General features: G+C 37.7%; 2 protein-coding genes across 5 annotated transcripts; one reads left to right on the forward strand and one right to left on the reverse strand.

The window, feature by feature from the left end:
* The first annotated feature begins 12 nt into the window (after positions 1-12).
* On the forward strand, positions 13-14,483 carry lipia (lipase, member Ia). 4 transcript variants are annotated; one of them, XM_016492158.1, is made up of 11 exons: positions 15-186; positions 1,574-1,637; positions 2,998-3,368; positions 9,593-9,701; positions 9,780-9,881; positions 10,054-10,143; positions 11,972-12,139; positions 12,217-12,306; positions 13,003-13,111; positions 13,197-13,370; positions 14,083-14,483. In XM_016492158.1, the coding sequence occupies exons 1-11, from the start codon at positions 184-186 to the stop codon at positions 14,168-14,170; spliced, it is 1,368 nt and encodes a 455-aa protein (XP_016347644.1). In that variant the 5' UTR covers positions 15-183; the 3' UTR covers positions 14,171-14,483. The 4 variants fall into 4 exon arrangements, with proteins under 4 accessions (XP_016347647.1, XP_016347644.1, XP_016347645.1 ...); XM_016492159.1 differs by having other exon boundaries at positions 14,086-14,483; XM_016492160.1 differs by lacking the exon at positions 15-186 and having other exon boundaries at positions 1,594-1,637; positions 3,003-3,368.
* A 938-nt stretch (positions 14,484-15,421) lies between these two features.
* On the reverse strand, positions 15,422-19,018 carry LOC107692951 (SH3 domain-containing kinase-binding protein 1-like). Its single transcript, XM_016492162.1, has 7 exons — positions 18,931-19,018; positions 18,442-18,495; positions 18,087-18,181; positions 17,595-17,690; positions 16,403-16,563; positions 16,261-16,324; positions 15,422-15,831 (listed from the first exon to the last, which is right to left on the reverse strand). The coding sequence occupies exons 2-7, from the start codon at positions 18,464-18,466 to the stop codon at positions 15,793-15,795; spliced, it is 480 nt and encodes a 159-aa protein (XP_016347648.1). The 5' UTR covers positions 18,467-18,495; positions 18,931-19,018; the 3' UTR covers positions 15,422-15,792.
* Between the last annotated feature and the right edge of the window lie 3,579 nt (positions 19,019-22,597).

Here is a 22,597-nt window from a genome sequence, read left to right on the forward strand (position 1 = left end):
CGCAGGTGGAGCAGAGGGGTTTGAGGAATGTGCCTCCTGTAGGTGGATGTCTGCAGGAATCATGGGTGGAGCTGGAGTGAAGGAGGAGCTGTGTGTAAGTGTCACCTCACTGTTTCCTGGAGTCTTCAGATGATTATCAGCGACCCGACAGTTTAGACAGAGACTGCTGCTCACTCGTCCAACATGGTAAGACATCCTTCACGTGCCATATGCCTTGTTGCAGTCAGATAGTGATGTGTTATGATCGTGTAGTATGTGCTGTTTGTCTGAGTGTGTGTTTATGGTGTCCCCTGCTCATGAGAGTTCATGGCTGTGTGTGTGTGTGTGTGTGTGTGTGAGAGTGAGTGCTCTGTCGGATTCAGTGCTGCTTCATGATTTCACTGAGGACACGGTTGGTGTAAATGTTCGTGGGATTTCTTCTGCTTGTTTTGATCCCCGAGACTGCAGCTTCCTTTCAGCTTCAGACAGTTCAAATGCAGAGTCCCTAAAATGTCCCATTACACAACCGCACAATGACTCTCCCCAAAAATAACATACAGAGGGTTTGTGTGAGTTACTGATCAATAATGGGAATTTCTATTGACTTCTGTGGGTTTAATTCTGAGCTAATAATATTTAGTATGTTTTGGATCCCAAAACCTGTTCCTCACACGAGCCTTCTTGCTTTTTCAGTTTGAATGAAAACATTGTTTATCAATATTTGCAGTAAACGTTATTTGTCTTTAGTAAGCTGTTTTCTCATGGGAAATGCTTTTAGTTTTAGTCTCCTTGTGACCACATTTGGTCCCCAAAACGTAGGCAAAACCTGACACATACACATCATTGGTAACTAAAACTGAAGGCACAAAAATAAATAAAGTAAAATTAATAAATAAACAAGTAAGTAAAGAAATAAACAAACAAACAAATACATTGTATTTAAAAAAGAATCAGCTAGTTTCCAAAACAACGTTTAGTTTAAGTTAAAATAAACTAATGAAATAAAAAAATAAATAAACAACATGAACTTTATGAAAACTGTACAGACATATTTAAAAGCCAAATAATAAACTAAACACAACAAAATCACTACAACTTTCAAATGAACCCAAAAACTGAAAATAAAAAATATTATTCAAAACATAAACAAAAACAATAATGGTATATCAATGATACCAAAATAGCACACACCCTGTTGACCAGTAATGAGTTTCATGGAAACTGTGTGTGTGTGTGTGTGTGTGTGTGTGTGTGTGTGTGTCTGTGTGTGTGTCTGTGAGTGTATCTGTGAGTGTGTGTCTGTGTGTGTGTGTCTATGTCTATGTGTGTGAGTGTGTGTGAGAGTGAGTGTGTGTGTGTGTGTGAGCAGGGGTCATTGGAAACTTGTGGTTTCATAATGAGCAAAATAAGTGATGTGTGGCTTTCCAAAAATTGCTTAATAGTTTTATTTGGCTAACAATAAAAAAGAAAGCAGAAGCGTTTTGCACTACTGCTCTATAAAACCATACAGCATTTAAAGCGAGAGAAAAAGCTGCAAAGATGAGAAGTGTGTGAGATCCGCTGTAGACTGAGGTTCCTGTCTCCCTCGATGCAGGTCTGCAGGACGCTCTGCTGGAGGCTCGTGTTTGTGACGCTGCTGGGGTTTGACGCTCACAGAGGTAATGTTGATCCAAATCCACATCAGCTGCCTTCCATGTCACCTTTCTGCCTTTGTAATGAACTGTTTAGAAGAAACCACATGACATTCTTCCAAATGCTCATATTTCATCGTGGTTAACTTACGCAGCCTGAAACAGCGTGAGATAATGAGCTGTGAGTTTCTGTATTACTCACGGTGGGTGCTGTCTCATTTATGCTGGGTGTTTCTGTAGAAGTTCTCTTGAAATGTTAACACAACTCCACAGATGTAGCATTAGTCCCACTTTTCCTGTAAATACCAAAACACACACACACACACACATTTTTTCCACTTATTTTCATGCAGTGTAGATGTAAATAGAATGAATGTTAGGCCATTTGCAGTGTTGTGGAAAGTTACAATGTATTACAATATTGTGTTACTCCCTGAAAAAGTAACTAATTGGGTTACTTAGTTACTTTTTATGGAAAGTAATGCGTTATGTTACTTTTGTGTTACTTTTTCTCATCTGGGCTGGGTTTGCGTGTATATTCTTTCATTTCTTATATCATGCATTGTTCAATTCATATTTAAAATAATTATGCAATTATGCAAATGTATTTGCTTGAGATGCAGAATGAAAATATTAAGTGTTTTCTGAGATATTTAGCAAAATTAAGTTTATGCTTAATAACAAGAAAAAGTTGATATTCAAGTTGATTTTTTTTTGTGAGTCCACTGGCAGATATTTGTTCTTGTTTCAATCATAAATTCTCTTCATTTTGATCAATTTCTCAGAAAAACAAGAATTTTGTTTGTTATTTTGATTCTCACATAAATGTATCTTGATTTAAGAATATCTGCACTGGAAAACAAGACAAAAATCCTGAGGGAGAACAGAAATATTTGATCAGAAGTTACAGTAAAATGTATTTCTATATTCTAGTGGCAAGGCTATTATAGTTAACTAGAACTGTAAAAAATAAAAGTAAACTGAGATCATCTCATATATATATATATATATATTTATTTTTTTTTATTTATTTTTTTTTTTTCTTTCAGTTAGTTGCCACAGCAACATTTCTCACTTTCGTTTAGTTTAACTTGAATTACTAAAAGAACTAAAAGTAAATCAACTAAAATTAATAAATAAATATTATTACAAACTATAGGCATTTAAAAATTTTTTAAAAACAACAAATTTACTACAACTTTTACTAAAACTTGTGTTCCCTTCAATTTACTTCTTAAATTTTCCTTACTTGGCCTTAAAAAGGACTTTAGAAGTCTTAAATGTACCTGCAGGAGCGTCGTATGGCTCAGATAAAGCTGTGATGGATGTGTGCAAGCAACAGAAGACTTGTGCTGCATGAGAAACACTGTTTGCATTCTCCCTGCAGCTCAGGAGTGTGAGGAGATGACAGACCTGGATCTGAAGCACTCTCTGTCTGGGACGTCTCTGAATGTGAGGCTCCTGCTCTACACTCGGGTCAATGTGTCCTGCGCTCAGCTGCTGTCCCATCGAGAGCCCTTCAGAAACCCTCGCTTCAACCTCAGCTCCCCGAGCACCTTCCTCATCCACGGCTACCGGCCCACCGGCTCGCCTCCCGTCTGGCTCACTCAGTTCGTGCAGCTCCTCCTGCAGCGCCGCGACATGAACGTGATCGTGGTGGACTGGAACCGTGGGGCCACCAACATAAACTACTGGAAAGTGGTGGATAACACACGCAAGGTGGCTGCAAACCTCACCGACCTCATCCAGAAAATGGAGGTAAAAGAAAAGTTCCTCAGTGCGATCAAGTCAAGTCAGCTTTATGAGACAATAATGTCATCATTCAGCCTAAATTAGTTCAGTATTACTGAGTTTTCTACTCGACAATGATTATGGTGTATTTCATTGAAATTGTAAGTAGATGCTTATCAGGTTATTTATTTTTGGGTTATTATCTGGTTACAGATGGTTATGAATCTTTTTTCACTACAAAATGTTAGCACTACAGAAGCCCACAATGCTAATTTCTAATGCATAATACTAATACTAATTAAATGTCCCTTGATTATTGGACAAGTGTTGGACGCCCCATGAAATCTAAATTATTTTGTAGATTTTAGAAATCTAAAAGCAAACGCAAAATTAACATTTAACAGCTATTCACTTTTAAAGTTGCATTGAAAAGAACGTATCAATATATATTTTCTTTGTGTTATGAATTGCATCCAAGCGTAATGGATTATTGAAAAAGAAAAGTAAAATGTTGGGACAAGGTTCTGTCCATCCGTTGTTGACTGAATTTTGAGATGCGCTTGTTGACTTCAAGAATAAACGCAAGCTTGCAGTCAGTAGCATAAGCAGTGAGAGAGTCCTGACCTAATAGCACCCTGCCAATCAGCCAGCAGAAAACGTCTCGGGTTACGCATGCAGCCAAGGTTCCCCGAAAGGGAACGAGACTCTCCGCCCCCTAGGGGGCACATTGGGGAATGCAGCCTGCATGACCGGTGTCTGAAGCACGTGTGAAACAACGCCAATCTATTGGTCCACCTGGCCCATGACGTCATAGGCGGGATGCCTGGAAGTATAAAAGGGCACCTGCTGAACACGTCATCCACTTTAGCTGTCTGAAGGAGATGTAGACAGGCAGGCCGAAGGCATGGCAAGGGGGCGCAGCATCTCGTTCTCGTTACATGCTTAACCCAAGACGTTCCCCTTCTAGGGAACTCAATGCTGCGGAATCCTAGGGGGCACATCGGGGAATGAAATCCAACCACGCCGTGCCGAGGCACATACCTCTCCACCTGGTGGGAGAGCACCAAGGAAGCGACAGACATAAAACAAAACCTTTCCTCAGAAAGGGGCCATGCCACTGACACCACGGGTCGCTCACGCAACTTGGCAGAAATGGGGGAACCCGAATAGATCAAGTGGAACATCCCAACCAAGTTAAGAGCACAGCTATCCTCAGATAGTGAGCAGAACTAGCCTGGATACACAAGACCACTGAAGAGGCTAACTAGAGAGCCTCTAGAGGAGCTCAAGAGATGATACTTAAATCCCAGGTAAAGAGAGTAGCTGCTGAGCTAGAACACGGCTATCCGCAGATAGCTATGTCCCTAAAGTCTTATGAAGGCTTGTGGACCAGAATAACATAGCCAAGATAGCCTTCCTACAGAGCTGCTCAGATCACAGAGAGTGGTCTATCTACTTACTACCCTAGCAGGGGAGATAGCACTGTCTAGGCAAGGGCTCAAAGAGACCGCTACTTAAAGACCCTAAAAAGGGGAGCAGTCACTGAGCTAGCACACAGATATCTTCAGATAGCTATGTACCTTGGAAGGGCTACCAGAAGGGGGACGGACTGAAACTATCCAGACCACAAAGAGTGGGCTGTCTACTTACGACCCAAAGAGGGGAGACAGTACTGTCTAGGTAAGGGCTCAAGAGACCGCTACTTTAAACCCTAAGCAGGGAGCGATCACTGAGCTAGCACATAGCTAGGAAAAGGGCCCACTCCATGAGAGGGCTCAACGCAATTGCAGTAGAACACAGCTAGCCACAGATAGCTGTTTTCAAGTAAGCCCGTCCTGCCAAAAACAATGGCTGGAATATAACCACCCTCAGAAGGCTATATTAAGGAGGTAAATGATTCGCTAAAGAGTGAACACAAACATCATAGTCCGAGATCAAGCCTGATGTAAGCAGTAGCCATAGCACTAGAGGGCTGGACACAGCTATCCTCGAATAGCAGTTCTCTCAGATAAGGCTGAAGATTGCCCAGGCCACGGAAGTGGGCCATCTATTTAAAACCCCGAAGGGAAGACAGCACAGTCCAGGCAAGGGGCTCACGGAGACCACAATCTAAAAACCCTAAAAGGGAAGCGGTCTCCACGCTGGAACACAGCTATCCTCGAATAGCTGATTCCTAAATAAAGGCTTCAGCACTTACTCGAGAACTTGTGCCAAGGGGAACCCAACCTAGTTATCAGAAGCTAGGCTAGAATATAGCTGCCCTCAGACCGCCATATTCCAGAGCAAAAAGATATTCCCCATAACCCCTCTAGGTGCTGAAACCCCCTGGGAGAGAAAACTCGCAAGCCTCTCTCCACAGAGTATTTAAATATATTCACACCCAGCGAGGCTCTCCACACACAATAACATGCATATTAGAGAGGCACGGCCGAGCTGAATATAGCTCCACCCACGATCTCGCAGGATCAGGGTTGAAACGACTCTGTGCTCACACTTCATCATCATAACAACCCAACAATATCCGTGGCGTCTGACAACCCGTATAGAGAGGGTGTGTGAATGCCGCAGATCAAAGCGATGACTGCGAGGTGAGATAAACTGACAATTTTGTGTCTGGGCAACAGACACAAAAACTCTGTTCCGTATCCCTCGGAAATAGAAACAAACGCAAGCGGAGCCTAGACATCGTGACTCATCACAATGAGCGTGTAACTCTGAAAGCGTGTGCTCTTCGCCGAGACAAATGTGAAAGCAGAACATGCCCTCGAGTGTTAGAATCCAAACACGGAGGCACACATCCCTAAGGCGCTGCTTGACTTGAGCGCTATCTGATCCGATAACCCAAAAAGGCCATCTCAATCCCGCGATCCGAGTTTTCGCCGTGCCTCCGCAACAGTGGGACCCGAACCGCGAGACGCAAACGCTTGTCACTCATCTCTCGAGAAGAGGGACAAACGCGAATGGAGCTTCTAATTGGATAACACTCACAATGAGCGCATTCAGAGCCCTCGAGCACTGAACGCGAAAGCTCCTGACCAAAAACAGATGACAGATAGATCGTGCACGCAGGGCTGTTCTTAGCTGATGTGGGGCCCGGTGCGAGGTAGGGAGCGGGGCCCCCCTCGGGGGGTTTACTAGTTGCACCCCCCTAAGGACGACCCACAGTGCACGTCCTCAAGCGCCAGAAACCTCTGGAACGGAGGCACACACTCCCACACCGCTCACCTGCCCTGGTCTATCACACGCACTTTAAACAGACGGCTCCTGAAGACAGCAAAGTGGATGACGTATTCAGCAGGTGCCCTTTTATACTTCCAGCATCCCGCCTATGACGTCATGGGCCAGGTGGACCATTAGATTGCCGTTGTTTCACACGTGCTTCAGACACCGGTCATGCAGGCTGCATTCCCCATTGTGCCCCCTAGGGGGCGCAGCGTGGAGTTCCGTAGAAGGGGAACAGGCCATTTCATTCTGCAGTTCAAAGCAGGCTCATTTTTATACAATTATAGTTTTTGCTAGTATTTTGAATTAGATTTTATTTTTAGATTTTCTGTTTTTAATTTTGCTTACAGTTTTAGTCATTTTGTTGAGTAGTTTGTCAGTTTTATTATTTTTTTTAATATGTCAATATAGTTTTATTAAGTTTCACTTTTTAGTTTTAGTTATTTTAGTACTTCAACTTAAACTAAAGGAAAATGACAAATGACAAACTAGCTGAAATAAACAAAAAAAAAATTTCAATTACCCTCTCTACCCTAAATTTAAATAAATAAATATGTGCTAGGAGCTGTTTAAAGTTGTGCTGGTTCTTGAGCACGGGCAGCAGGTTTGTCTGTGCACAGGTGAAGCATGCGTTAATCATTAACTTATTCAGGTGGAGACTTGAATAAACAGCTAGTGACCGTCGTTATTTTAATGCAGTCTTATGTTGACATAATGCTCATATAGGTAACTTTGTCAAGGTGTGTGTGTGTGTGTTTTAAACAATAATTATGAGCATGCATAAATCATTTATAATAAACACTGCAAAATTCTACACAAAAAAATAAGAATGGTCCATTTTGATTTAGTGTTGTCTTTTATTTTATTTTATTTTTTCATTATTTTTTTTTATTAACCCTCTGGGCCTCTTCATTTTTGGGTCACACTTGGTACCTTCATGGTCATAAGGGACCAGAGCCTTGAAATGGAAAATCAATGTAATGTAGCCTACTTTTGTTTATATTTTTTGATTATTATTTATAATTTTGATACTATGCAATATTGATACATTTTTATGAGCTGTTTTTTCCATTAAAATTAATGTAATTTGTTTTTATTTTATTTTGTATTATTTTTCAATCAGTGCAATATTTCAGATTAAAATAAAATGAAGGCCTTTAAAGTAAATGTTTTGAAGTAAGAATAGTGCCATCTGGAGGCGTTAAAGATAAAAACTTGTGTAATGTCATGGTGTAACCACCGGTAAATAAATACATAGAGAGGCTTTTGGATTCCCTAGTTGTGATTTTAGACATACCGTATTGGCCCGAATATAAGACGACCCTGATTATAAGACGACCCCCCTTTTTCCAGATGTACCTTTTGGAAAAAGGCTTTTTAAAAACCAAATCTTGTTTTTTCTCAGTAAAACACATTTTGTCTTCAATTATTTTCATATTGCATATTTTGTATTTTAATTTTTGTTTTGAAAGTATGGTAAAAACTGGTAAAATGTACCAACAATCACATTAAAAAAATATACACTTTTTGATATACCATTAAAAAAAAAAAATTTCCATCTGAATTAGGACATTTAGGCTATCCATCTAATAGTAGCCTACCAAAATCTTATTAACAGTAGAAGTTAAATCTTACTGTAGTCTTCAAATCTGGGTACTGTCTTACATTTTAAAATCACAAAGGGAGTTTGGTCCCATCAGGCTAACGTGACAGTCACGACTCATGCAGCTGTAAGGTTTTCTTTTTCTTTTGTTTTTACTCGCGATCTTTACAACACGCATTACATTACGTATTTCATGGCACACTCGTTTTATGCGTATTTGGCGCCACCTATTGTTGTGGAAGACTTTTTGTTGAGGTTTTGATATTTTTTGCTAGATAAGAGTCGGTTATTTTTTTCATATTTCCCATTCATTTCCTATGTCAGTTATTTTTGATCATGAAGGTACCAAATGTTACTTTTTTTATTTTTTTGACCCTTTAACATATCCGGATCATGTTCAAGATTTTTTTTGTGTGTGTTCACATAGCTAATGTGACATAAGACACCAAGTGTCATCCCATTCTGATGAAGCAAAAAATGTAAAGTTTCTAAATGTAACATTTGTTGGTCAAAAGTGACTGAAGAGGCCCAGAGTGTCAAAGTCAAGTCAAGTCAAGTCACCTTTATTTATATAGCGCTTTTAACAATACAGATTGTGTCAAAGCAGCTTTACACTCATGCAGCTGTAAGCTTTTCTTTTTCTTTTGTTTTTACTCGCGATCTTTACAACACGCATTACATTACGTGTTTCATGGCACACTCGTTTTATACATATTTGGCGCCACCTACTGTTGTGGGTGTATTATTGACATGTCAAAGTCTAGACCCTGAATATAAGACGACCGCGTTTTTTCAGATGTATTTCCAAGAAAAAAAACATCGTCTTATATTCGGGTCAATACGGTAATTTCTTACTTTTATTAGGTTTTGCATATATATATACACACACACACATTCTAAAAGACTTTTTGTTGAGGTTTTGATATTTTTTGCTAGATAAGAGTCGGTTATTTTTTTCATATTTCCCATTCATTTCCTATGTCAGTTATTTTTGATCATGAAGGTACCAAATGTTACTTTTTTTATTTTTTTGACCCTTTAACATATCCGGATCATGTTCAAGATTTTTTTTGTGTGTGTTCACATAGCTAATGTGACATAAGACACCAAGTGTCATCCCATTCTGATGAAGCAAAAAATGTAAAGTTTCTAAATGTAACATTTGTTGGTCAAAAGTGACTGAAGAGGCCCAGAGTGTCAAAGAAGATAAAGGCACGGCATGTTTGTTTTAATATGTGCACAGATAAATAATTTATTACAAACACTGTAATATTCCATAAAAAATAAGAATTGTCCTTTTTTTATTTTCAAGGTGTTAACTAGCCTAATGAGATACCCATTCTTTTGTTGTATCATCTTTTGTGAAATGTTCACCAGTGTTTCCTGTGACTGTGTGTGTCTGTATGTGTGTGTGTTGACATTACAGGTCAACGGGGCCAATCTCAGCTCCATACACATGATTGGTGTCAGTTTAGGGGCCCACATTTCAGGTTTCACAGGGGCCAATTTTAATGGAAGAATTGGCAGAATAACAGGTGAGTTCTCCTCCTGAAGCTTCGAGCCGTCGTCAGTTTCGGTGTGTGATTGATTGTGATGTCTCGTGTCTCACTCAGCGCTGGATCCAGCAGGGCCGGAGTTTAACGGTCAGCCCCCCAGCGAGCGTCTCGACCCGTCTGATGCCCAGTTCGTGGAGGCCCTGCACACAGACATGGACGGTGTGTTTCTCACACAACACTGAGACGTTTCTCGAGAAGAGGCTCTTGATTGGCTTCAGGAAACGAGCACTCACAGCCGTCTAGCACTGATGTTTCCAGACGCAAACACCACCAGCATCATACTAAATGAAAATCTAGAGCTAGTTAACTCATCGCTGGCATTTTCTTGTAGCGTTGGGCTATCGTGATCTCCTGGGTCACATCGACTATTACGCAAACGGTGGAGCGGATCAGCCTGGATGCCCCAGAACCATCTTTTCAGGTCAGCTTTTTACCATTTTAATAGCATTTTAATGTAGCCTTGATGAAAATAATATTACACACACACGCACGTACAGTCTGGGATCAATAAGAATTTTAATGGTTTTTTTTTCAAAGTCTCTTCTGCTCACCAAGACTGCATTTATTTGATTAAAAATACAGAAAAAAACGTAATATTGTGAAATATTTTTATAATTCCAAACAGCTGTTTTCTCTGTGAATATGTGTTAAAGTTGTCATATGATGCGATTTCAAGTTTTCCTTTCTCTTTGGAGTGTTACAAGCTGTTCGTGCATAGATAAGATCCCTAAAGTTGCAAAGACTAAAGTCTCAAAACCAAAGAGATATTCTTTATCAAAGTTAAGACTCTGCCACGCCCCCCTAAAACGGCTCGTTCTAACACGCCCCCACATATCTAATGTTGAAAACAGTTGTGCCGCACAATATTTTGTGGAACCTGCAATATTTTTTTCAGGATTCTTTTATGAATAAAAAGTTTAAAAGAACAGCATTTATTCAAAATAGAAATCTTTTCTAACAATATAAATCTTTACCATCACTTTTTATCGTTGAATAGTAATTATTTCCCCCAAAAAAAAAAGTACCGACCCCACACTTTTGAAGCTTTGAACAGAAAACTGTCATTTATAATTGTAATAATATTTCACAATATTACAGTTTTTTTCTGTGTTTTTTATCAAATAAATGCAGCCTTGATGAGCAGAAGAGACTTCTTTCAGAATCATTAAAAATCTTACAGACTTTTGAACAGCAGTTTGTATTTTTGTGTACTTATAACTTAAAAATGTTTGTCAAATTAAATAAAAAGAAAACTCGATTTTCAGTCTTTCAATATTTTAATTTTTTACTTGCTTTCTAACCATACCTCTCTGAATTTTCAAATGTAAAGCATATAAAAAAAATTTTGGAATTATATCATAATTACTTACAAGATGCTACTCACATTGTCAAAATAACATTATTAATAGGAAAGAAAGAAAGAATATCTTCATGCCCCAGACTAACATGATGCTCAGCATTCTCGTCATATTGCATATATTGTATAAGTTGCTCTGTGCAACCTATATATCATAATGTATATATGTATGTATATATGGGTCAAAGACGTTAAGATGTCCGCATCAAAAGAAATTTACAAAAGTGATTTTATGTCCATAGAAAGCACATTAAATGTAAGTAAAGTGTCTACTTTTAAGGTTTCAAATAAGTTTTTGGAGAATAAAATGTTACAATTTGGTTGAAATAATGTTACATTGTCATTCAGTGTAACACAATATTTATGTAAAAATTCAAACATGCTTGTTCTGACGTGTAAATATTAAAATATATAAAAGAATAAGGGAGCATATTAAATTTTATTGTGTTTTAAATGAGTAAAAAATTCTTACTGACAAACGGGCAAAACCTAGGATAGTGGCAACTTTTAAAAATGTAAAGTTACAGCTAATTATTATTTGGGGTGAATGGAATTAGTCTTTTAATATGTCATAAATTGATTTTTGTTGTAAATACACCTGACAAGATTGTTACACTGAATTATATTTTAGTGGGTGTCTTCTGTAAATCAGAGGAAAATGTATGATATTTATTTTTTGCTCAGAAAAACAAAAACAACATTGCAATTAAATTAAACAGAAAAGTTTATAAATTTTTTGGGGAAAAACAACAACAATTTACAGCAGTATTACACTTATTGTTTTTATGCTTAAACACTTTTTCGTCTTTGACCCGTGTATTTATACACTGCAGAAGTCAGTAGGTTTTAAACATTTCTGATTCTTAGAAAACTCCTGTGTAATGCTCCACAGGCTCAGAGTATTTCAAGTGTGACCATCAGAGGTCAGTGTTCCTCTACATGAGCTCCATCAGCGGCTCCTGTCCCATCACCGCCTACCCCTGTGACTCCTACACACTCTTCCGGGACGGGAAGTGCATGGACTGTGGGAAGTTCACGCCGGACGGATGCCCTGTTCTGGGTAAACTGAGTAAGCTCTGAGTTTAATGCGATCGGTCGCCTGTTCTCAGACAGACGTGCTGTCATTGCACTGTGCAGGTTATGATGCTGTGCGCTGGAGGGACACACTGGTGCAGCTGGGACAAACCAGGACATATTTCCAAACTAATAAAGCGTCTCCATTCTGCAGTGAGCATTTCTATTACATTCATTATTACTATCAACTGTGACTAGATTCAGCATTGAGAGAAGATACACTAGCGGTCAAAAGTTTGGGATCAGAATGATTTTTAATGTTTTTTACAGGAGTTTCTTCTGCTCGTCAAGGCTGCATTTATTTGATCAAAAATACAGGAAAAAATATAATATTGTGAAATATTATTATGATGTAAAATAACGTTTTTCTATTTTAATATACATTAAAGTATAATGTATTTCTGTGATGCGCAGCTGTATTTTCAGCATCATTACTCCAGTCTTCAGTGTCACATGATCTTCAGAAATCAGTATAATATGCTGATTTATTATCAATGTTGAAACTGTTGCTGCTTCATATTTTTTTGGAAGCTGTGATACTTTTTTTCAGGATTCTTTGATGCATAAAAAGTTCAAAAGAACAGAATTTCTTTAAAATAGAAATCTTTTCTAACAATATACACTACAGTTCAACAGTCTGGGGTCAGTACATTTTTATTCTTTCTTTTTTTGAAAGAAATTAAAACTTTTATTCAGCAAGGATGTGTTAAATTGTTCTGTATTTTAGATCAAATAAATGCAGCCTTGATGAGCAGAAGAGACTTCTTTCAGAAACATCACAAGTCTCACTGATCCCAAACGTTTGAGTGCTAGTGTAAATATAACGTAACAGTTTTTTGACTCCACCAGAGTTCGGCTACAAGCTTGATATTGTCACATGGAACCAGAAGACACACTGGGGATATTTAACTATTAAATTAAGCAACAGAAAGGAAGAGGCGCAAGTTGAACTCAATCAGTAAGTCCATGAAAGTCTCCGTCTCGTATAAGTAGTATTCCCAGATCGATGTTTTGGATGCTGATGTGTCTCCTCTCTCTTCCAGTAAATCCCTGATGTTTGAGAGGTTTGTGGAGAGCAGCGTTCTGGCTCAGTTTGACCGAGACGTCCAGCCTGTGAAAGAGATCTCGCTCAAGTTCTGTACGGGGAAAGGACTCCGGCCACGCAAGAAACTGCGGCTCCTGCGCATCCGCCTCACTCCTCTACAGAACCACCTCAGGTCTGTGTGCTTTCATCTGAAGCAAGGGTTCGTCTGGAAGTCTTGCTGAAAGTCTGAGCTTCTGTTGTGCATGAATAGAGACCGGAGCTGCTCTGTTCACTATATTATAAGACTTCAGGCCAAATGACAGCTCTGTGAATCAGTTATTTGTGCTTTTAATTCAAGCATGAGACATCAAGGTGTGTGACACCAAACATACTCAGAAGTTGATACTTTTATTCAGCAAGGACACATTAAACTGATCAAAAGTGACAGTAAAGACATTTATAATGTTACAAAAGATTCTATTTCAAATAAATGCTGTTCTTTTGAACTTTCTGTTCATCTGTGGATCCTGAAAAATAAAATGTATCAGTTTCCACAAAAATATTAATGCTTTCAACATTGATAATAATCAGAAATGTTTCTAATAATCAGCATATTAGAATGATTTCTGAAGATCATGTGACACTGAAGACTGGAGTAATGATGCTGAAAATACAGCTGCGCATCACAGAAATAAATTACAGTTTAACAGATATTTACATAGAGAACAGCTGTTTGGAATTATAAAAATATTTCACAATTTTCACTGTATTTTTGATCAAATAAATGCAGCCTTGCTGAGCAGAAGAGACTTCTTTCAGAAACATTAAACCGAATAGAGACAAAGACCAGCGTACTCCTGACAGCCACAAAAACTCTTATGGTTTCCTTCAACTCAATGTTTCAGCAGGCCTCTGTGTCGCTATGATCTTCTGCTGGAGGAAAATAAAGATGTGACGTTCAGACCGATTCCCTGTGAAGACTCGAACGTCTGATCCAGACTCGTCTGAACGAACCGCTGGCTCTCTCGGTCAGTTACTGAAGCAGCTGTCATTAGTCTTTAACTTAAACCGATCTGAAGCGGTTCCTCTCGGGTCAACGTCAGTGTTGTCTTCCAGGGTCCCTTCAGAATTGTTTGTTTTATTCTCTTCATGAAGGGACAGCTACATTTGTTTTTATGTAAAGTAAATAAATATTTTTGTAAATAAATATTTTTCTTGTTCTTGCCTCTTTATGTCAGTGATATTTATGGTATTACTTTAATTTTCTTTGTTTTAACGCTGTTGTTACCAGTGTTTTTCCTACAGGACCCCTTTTTACATCACTGCACTTCTTCATGTTCATGATATACCCATGCATGTATAAATATTATAGCAATGTTAATACATTTCATAACACGCTACCATTTTAAATTTGGGGGTGCAGTAACTTTGTTACGTTTTGTTTGTTTGTTTTCGGTTGATCAAAAGAGACTTTTACATTGTTACAGAAAATTATATTTTTTAAAAAATGCAAGTTCTTCCTGTTCATCAGGCTTCTGAATAAATGTATCATTAAGTAGCACAACTGTTTTTAATAGTGATAATAAGAAATGCAGCAAATCAGCATATTAGAATGATTTCTGAAGATCATGTGACACTGAAGACTGGAGTAATGATGCTGAAAATACAGCTGCGCATCACAGAAATACATTACAGTTTAACAGAGATTCACATAGAAAACAGCTGTTTTACATTCCAATATTATTTCACAATTTTTACTGTATTTTTGATCAAATAAATGCAGCCCTGGTGAAAAAGTCTTGCTGACGCCTAACAGTTTTTTGTTTGTTTTTTGCTTTAGAATCCTCCTTCACACAAGATGGAAAGAGGCTGTTATATATGTGACCCTGGAGCACAAAACCAGTCATAAGGGTCAATTGTTCGAAATTGAGATTTATGCATCATCTGAAAGCTGAATAAATAATCTTTCCATTGATGTATGGTTTGTTAGGATAGGACAATATTTGGCTGAGAGACAACTATTTGAAAATCTGGAATCTGAGGGTGCAAAAAAATCTAAATATTGAGAAAATCATCTTTAAAGTTGTCCAAATGAAGTTCTTAGCAATGCATATTACTAATCACAAATTAAGTTTTGATATATTTACAGTAGGAAATTTACAAAATATCTTCATGGAACATGATCTTTACTTAATATCCTAATGATTTTTGGCATAAAAGAAAAATCTATCATTTTGACCCATACAGTGTATTGTTGGCTATTGCTACAAATATACCCCAGCGACTTAAGACTGCTTTTGTGCTGCAGAGTCACATATAAAGAAGAAATTAAATGCAAGGTCTGATGTTAATTAGTCTAAGCGATCAATGCATCTGATTGAAACAAACAGGTTGCTCTCTCTTTCCAGTCATCGTTCATGGTTTAGAACCCAAAACGTGTTTTATATAACGCTTGTAGCGGCAGTGTAAAGCACCAACACAATATGTGTTCACTGAGTCTGGACAGAAATTCTCAAGAGTTCTTCCTCAGTCTTGGTAAGTTCTTCATTGCACACTTCAGACTCACAGAGGCGTATCTGATGGCTTCGAGCGGCCGATGGAGACCTCAGAGGTGCTCACTTGGACACGTGTTTCTTAAGACGTTCTACATCAATCTGAAGTGAAAGAGCACAAGTGAGCGTTCATGGTACGGTTATTAAATCAGTTATGATAGGCTATCTAATGAACAGTGTTGGGGTAACATTACTTTTACATTTACAGCAAAATATATGAGTTTCATTTTCAAATAAGTATAATGTAAGGTATTTAGTTTTCCAATTTATTTAATTTATTTATGCCTTTACAGTTGCCAAAAATATAACTTTTGGGTTTTTGGTTATTAAAAAACAAATAAGCAAGCCCAGCCCAGGTGACAAAAAGTAACGCAGAAGTAACGTAATGCATTACTTTCCATAAAATTAGTTACTTTTTCATGGAGTAACGGAATATTGTAATGCATTACTTTTAAAAGTAGCTTTCCCCAACACTGCTAATGAATGAAACTGTTTAACATCCAGAGGCTCTTGACTCATCCTCATGCTTACTTGCAGTGACAAACGCATCTTCTTTTCTTCATCCAGTTCGTTCATGAGCAGTTTGATTTCTTTTCTGAAACACAACGCCATTACATTTACAGAAATACAAGGGTAAGAATCCCAAAACAGCATGCATTCATATTACACGAACTTATGCTGAGTCTTCAGCGTGTCCAGTTCCTCTCGTAGTTCTCTTAGCTCCGCTCTCATCTGCTCTATGGTGGCGGGGCCCTGCGGGGCCCCTCGGGGTTTAGCGGCTAATGACGCCGGGAGCGGAGCCGTGCCAGAAGAAGAAGAGCTGCTGACAGGCTCCTGAAAAACAAAATCAAAGGGACAATCCTAATCGTTTCATTTGTAAGCAGTTTGTCCTCTAGGGGCCTCAAACTGTCAGGGCCACAAAAGCCTAGGCAGTGTTGACTCAGTTACTCTTAAAAAGTACATCAAAAGTACTATATCTTCAACAGTGTAATTAGATTACTGTACTAATTGCTCTCTCTAATAAGTAATGCATGACTAAAAAATTAAATAAAATAGTCTAAACTAATTACTTTCTGAATCCCATATCAGCTGTGCTGTGTATCCCAAAACTGCTCTTTTAATTCTTTCAAATTAACATTATAAAACTGCATAAGTTATTCTTCAACTCACCAAAGTATTTAAAGGGAGAAGGTTACATTAAAAACATGCATTTTAACATTAGATGATACATTTTGATGTTAAATTCACTATTGTTTTGTATAGAATTGTTCTAAACTCTATAGAGTATTTAATGCAGTTACATCCGTAATTAAATTACAGAAGAATTCAGAGTAATCCCTTACTTTACTTTTCAAGCCAAAAGTAATTAAATTACACATATATATAATATATAGTTAATATAATGATATATAATTACTATAATTTAATTCAATGATTACTTACTTAGTAATGCATTACATGCAACACTGGGCATTTAGGCATTAGGCCCAAAAAAATCCAGTTTTGAATGCTGAAGATTAATGAAGACTACAATTTTAGTCAACATTTTTAGACTAAAATAGTCTGAACTATTTCCTATTGCTAATAATTAACACTGAAATTAAATTCAAATCGCAATCATGATATATGACACAATCACGATATAATTTTTTTGGTGTGCAGCCTATTAATCAAAATAAAACACTAACATTTATATATTTTATCTGTTTACTTGCATTTAACCAAAATCAGGGAATAAACAATAAATTGCTTGAGTACCTCAAGCTAATAATGTACTTCTGAGGCATTCGGCTGACGGAAACGTTTGGAAAGCCCATTAGGGAAAATCCACAGAACAATGGCTTTTTCTTGCAAAACAGACTTACTGCTGTGTCTGTGTTACTGTACAGAAACTTGAGGGCCAGCAGGTCTGGTTCCTGAGTCACTTCATTCATCTGCTGTCCTGTTTCTTCCTCAGCAGCCTGCAAAGAGACGTAATAAGCACTAAACACTCAATATCTTCATAGAGCATGAGATTTTATTCTCTAGACTTCAGTTTTAGGTTCTAAAATGTGTCTTATCTCATATGGTTTCATCTTAGACCATTTTATTCCAGTAATACTGTAACTTAATATGAAAGCATCACACTGTTTTGTCCAGTATCGGTCATAGCAATGTGTGAGTTGTTAGGATGTGTGCAGTATGTGACTTACACACCAATTAAGACTGAGAAGTTAAATATAACTCAAGGACATCCTGACACAGCGGCAACACGTGACAAAGGTCCTGTCTATATTGGATGACACTAAATGCATGATAACTCAAATGTCACGGCTTGCTCATGCAGACATTTAATAGGTGATAATTGACTTACTGACATGATTCAGAGAGAGCATGTTCTGCAGTCTGCTGTGTTCGCTCAGAATGCGCTGGTTCTCTAGAGTCGACACGATGGACTTGAAATCTTCGACATCTGTGACGATGAGATGCAAAATGTGGGAAATAATGCACACAACACAGTTCTGGGGGAAATAAGGTGCCACCGGACAAACTATCATTTATCATCAATAATAATAAAAAGACCAACATAACATATGCATTATGATTTTATGAGAAAGCAAACCAAGCACAATAGAGCAAAAAACAATCTTAGTTCAAATGTTATTCAAATGCAGCAGTGCTCTAATTTGTATTTGGTCAATGAATGAAGGAACGCAGAGACAGATGTCTTACCTGCAGTAAATGCGTAGTTGCCCATGGCAAGACGAAAAGAAGGGGCTCAAGAAGCTCCAAAAGCACAAAAGATAATAATTTAGATGCACAATATAAAACAATATCTCATTTAAGAATCATTTGGGGTTTCGGTATATATCTCAGCATGTGGAGAGATCCGTTTGCACTTGTAACTCTTTTCAAGTTTGTTTTTGTACTTTCACCTTCTTGCCAGTATGTGGTCACTACAGAAATCTATATATAGCTACTTCTCACACCAACTGTGTTGTAACTGTACACCATCATGACAGAGACTATTGTCCAGACTAAGTTTAGCCAGAACCTCACTCACCAGCCTGATCCGGCCCGAGAAATACAATCTAGTAAAGAGAAGTTAAATCAGACATTGCATTATATTAGAGTTACTGATGCATCTAAAGCATATTATTGTATTTCCAAAGTCCAGTAATAAAACACTGTGAGGTTCGAGGTCTGGCGCAGCAAACTCACATGTCTCTGTTTTGCAATGGTATCTTTCCAGACTACTTCCACAGCAATTCTTCTTCGTGTCCGTGACGGATGATGGTTCTCCAGCTCTTCTGTGTTTCTCTGCTTCGCAGGAGCCTCTTTGACTCCTAATACTCTCTCCTTTTATGGAGCCCTCCAGACACCAATCAGAAGTCATGCACATGTCCCACACATTTGTCTCTGGGATTTGTCCCACAGATTCTTTCTCTGTGTTGTAGAAAAAGTGAACAAAAACCTACAGCCATTTACAGTGGGTACGGAAAGTATTCAGACCCCCTTAAATTTTTCACTCTTTGTTATATTGCAGCCATTTGCTAAAATCATTTAAGTTAAGACTTGTGCATGTCTGATTTTATCACTCACTGTCTTCGAATGATGATGGGGAAATTCTGGGTTTACATAATTTATTTATGTATTTTGGATTAATCAGCCTAAAGAATTAAAGAACTGCTGATCAGACTGGATAAATGCAAACAAATGGTCAGTCTAAACTTTCCGAGCATCTGTCTGGACTCTGACTTTCACACTATCATTCATATTTTTATCAGGTGTGTCGTCTAGGTCCTGAAGTTCAGAAACATGAAAGGAAGCTCTGAGGCAGGTTAATCACACACTCAAACTGACCGAAAGAGAATGAAGAAATACACTCTTTTGTGATTTATTATGCCTTAAACATTTGTGCTTGAAAACAGCATCATTCATTGTTCCAAAATATCTGACGTATAAACTGGTGTGAGACTGGGGTAGTGCAGGCATCAAGCTATGCAAATAGAAGTGCATGCAACTCAACTTTAGCAACGAATTAACAATCATTTTGGACATCATTACATGTATATCATCACTTTCACACACAACACTGAAACTAATATGCAATTCATTTCACATCATCATACATTTAAACGTAAGCTACTACCCTTGTGAAAATTAACCATGGTTTTATTATTGTAAAACTGTAGAAACCATGTGTTTTGTAACTTTTAAACTATGGTTAGCAGTGTTGGGGAAAGTTACATTTAAAAGTAATGCATTACAATATTGCGTCACTCCCTAAAAAAGGAATGCGTTACGTTACTTGTGCGTTACTTTTTCTCATCTGGTATTGGGGTTGCTTGTTTGTTTTTAATATAAAAAGTTCCATTTTTGGCAAATGTAAAAGTTCCTTTCATAGTAAAAGTGAAGGAAATGTAATTTCAACAAGCTCAAATCCTTTCAGCTGTGCTGGAATGCATAAAGAATAGAGCGCAAAAAAAAGTTAAACACTTTCTTCTCAATCACAAAACAATAAAACACAAATGTTTTGTTCATCTAAAGTCATTCTTGCTTATTAGTATGGTTGAATAGGTCAGCAGCAAAATCGTGCGTTTTAATATAAAAATTCCATTTTTGGCAAATGTAAAAGTTCCTTTCATAGTAAAAGTGAAGGAAATGTAATTTCAAAAAGCTCAAATCCTTTCAGCTGTGCTGGAATGCATAAAGAATAGAGCGCAAAAAAAAGTTAAACACTTTCTTCTCAATCACAAAACAATAAAACACAAATGTTTTGTTCATCTAAAGTCATTCTTGCTTATTAGTATGGTTGAATAGGTCAGCAGCAAAATCGTGCGGACAGGAGAGCTGTCAGTCAATAACTGAAGAAACAAAGAAACTGGCATTACTTATTTAAAAGAGTAACTCAAATAATTTCCTGTAAATTAAAAAGTAATGCTTTACTAGTTACTTGAAAAGTAATCTGATTACATAACTCGCGTTACTTGTAATGCGTTACCCCCCAACACTGATGGTTAGTGTAACAAAACCATGGTTAATATGGTTACCATGGTTTAACTATAAAAGTTTTGTTTTTTTTGTATTTGTTATGTGATTGCTAATTTTCGTAAGGGATAAGCTGTTACAGATTCCAAAAGGTACCAAATAAAATATATAAGGTTGCAATGCCACAAGAATTAATTCTTTTTTTTTGTATTTGTTATGTGATTGCTAATTTTCGTAAGGGATCAGCTGTTACAGATTCCAAAAGTTACCAAATAAAATATATAAGGTTGCAATGCCACAAGAATTAATTCAGCGTTATGCACTAAACTATTTAATGGTCATTTGTTCGTCTATTGTTTTAAACGTCTTGTTTACTTTTAAACGCTTGCTTTTCTTCAGCTCGATTATTCACCTGCGGTTCTTCGCTGTGAGAGAAAAACACAAACATGAACAAGAGGATGTTAGCAGAGTCCGGAAGAGCGGCTCGGTTCCGTGTTCGCCGCATCGGGGGAGCTGCTGCAGGAAGCAGCCGCCGGTCCCATCGCCGAGAACGGTGAAAAAAACGCATCCTCCGCCTCCACCGACAAAGCTGCCGGAGATAAAGCTCAGGCCGAGCCGCGCGAGAGTCCTCTGGCCCGTCGCTCCCGACGGCTTCATCCCGAACTCAGTGATCCGGAGCTCGGCGCCCTTCCCTCCGCGCGGCGGCTGCACCACACGAGCGAGGAGGACGGAGAAACTGGAGGAGAAAACAGACTTCTTGACAGAAAGCGTCAGATATATCGATGGACTGATCAAGAAGTACGACAAGACCGCGGAGGAGGAGGAAGCTAAGAAGAAACCCAGTGGTTCATTCGCAAAAATGTGCTCCAGAGGCAGAGGAGACAGCAGTGGCCCTGAACATTACTGCAGCGACAAACTCATATAAATACATTTGTTCGTTTGTTAATCAGTGTCTGGTCCATTTACGTCATGTTTACGTGCAGGTGCTGTGTAGGCTATAATGTTACACACTAGCGCTCAAACGTTTGGGATCAGTGAGAATTGTGATGCTTCTGAAAGAGTCTCTTCTGCTCATCAAGCCTGCATTTATTTGATCAAAAACACTGAAAAAAAAACGTAATCTGTTTTGATAAATGACTAAATGATTACATATTAGTCATTATTACATAATGACTAAATATAAATGTAATCTTGCAAAATGTTATTACAATATAAAATAATGGTTTCTGGTTTAATATCCTTTAAAATATAATTTATTTCTGTGATCAAAGCTGAATTTCCAGCATTGTTACTCCAGTATAAAGTGTCACATGATCTTCAGAAATCATAATAATATGCTGATTTATTATCAGTTGTGCTGCTTCGTGTTTTTTTTTTGGAAACTGATACTTTTTTCAGGATTCTTTGATGAATAAAAAGTTAAAAAGAACAGCATTTATTCAAAATAGAAATCTTTTCTAACAATATAAATCTTTGCTGCCACTTCTTATCAATTTAACACATCCTTGCTGAATAAAAGTTTTAATTTCTTTTTTAAAAAACAAGAAAGAATAAAAATGTACTGACCCCAAACTGTTGAACGGTAGTGTATATTGTTAGAAAATATTTCTGTTTTAAATAAATGCTGTTCTTTTGAACTTTTTAGTCTATTAAAATAGAAAAACATTAATTTACATCATAATAATATTTCACAATATTACATTTTTTCCCTGTATGTTTGATCAAATAAATGCAGCCTTGATGAGCAGAAGACACTCCCGTAAAAACATAAAAAATCATTCTGATCCCAAACTTTTAAACAGTATGTATATGTATACTGTATACACACACACTCTCACACACACACACACACACACACACACACACTCTCTCACACACACACACACACACACACACA

The sequence above is a fragment of the Sinocyclocheilus anshuiensis genome, unplaced genomic scaffold, assembly GCF_001515605.1.
Source record: "Sinocyclocheilus anshuiensis isolate Anshui unplaced genomic scaffold, SAMN03320099.WGS_v1.1 scaffold658, whole genome shotgun sequence".
In the NCBI taxonomy this organism is placed as follows: Eukaryota; Metazoa; Chordata; class Actinopteri; order Cypriniformes; family Cyprinidae; genus Sinocyclocheilus; species Sinocyclocheilus anshuiensis.

Coding starts and splice junctions, on each gene's coding strand:
- LOC107692951 (XM_016492162.1), bottom strand. CDS start 18,466: ATGGGCAACTACGCATTTACTGCAG. Junction 17,691..18,086: donor ACATGCTCTCTCTGAATCAT/GTCAGTAAGTCA, acceptor GTCTCTTTGCAG/GCTGCTGAGGAAGAAACAGG. Junction 16,564..17,594: donor ACAGTAACACAGACACAGCA/GTAAGTCTGTTT, acceptor TTTGTTTTTCAG/GAGCCTGTCAGCAGCTCTTC.
- lipia (XM_016492158.1), top strand. Junction 1,638..2,997: donor GGGGTTTGACGCTCACAGAG/GTAATGTTGATC, acceptor TTCTCCCTGCAG/CTCAGGAGTGTGAGGAGATG. Junction 9,702..9,779: donor AAGAATTGGCAGAATAACAG/GTGAGTTCTCCT, acceptor TGTCTCACTCAG/CGCTGGATCCAGCAGGGCCG.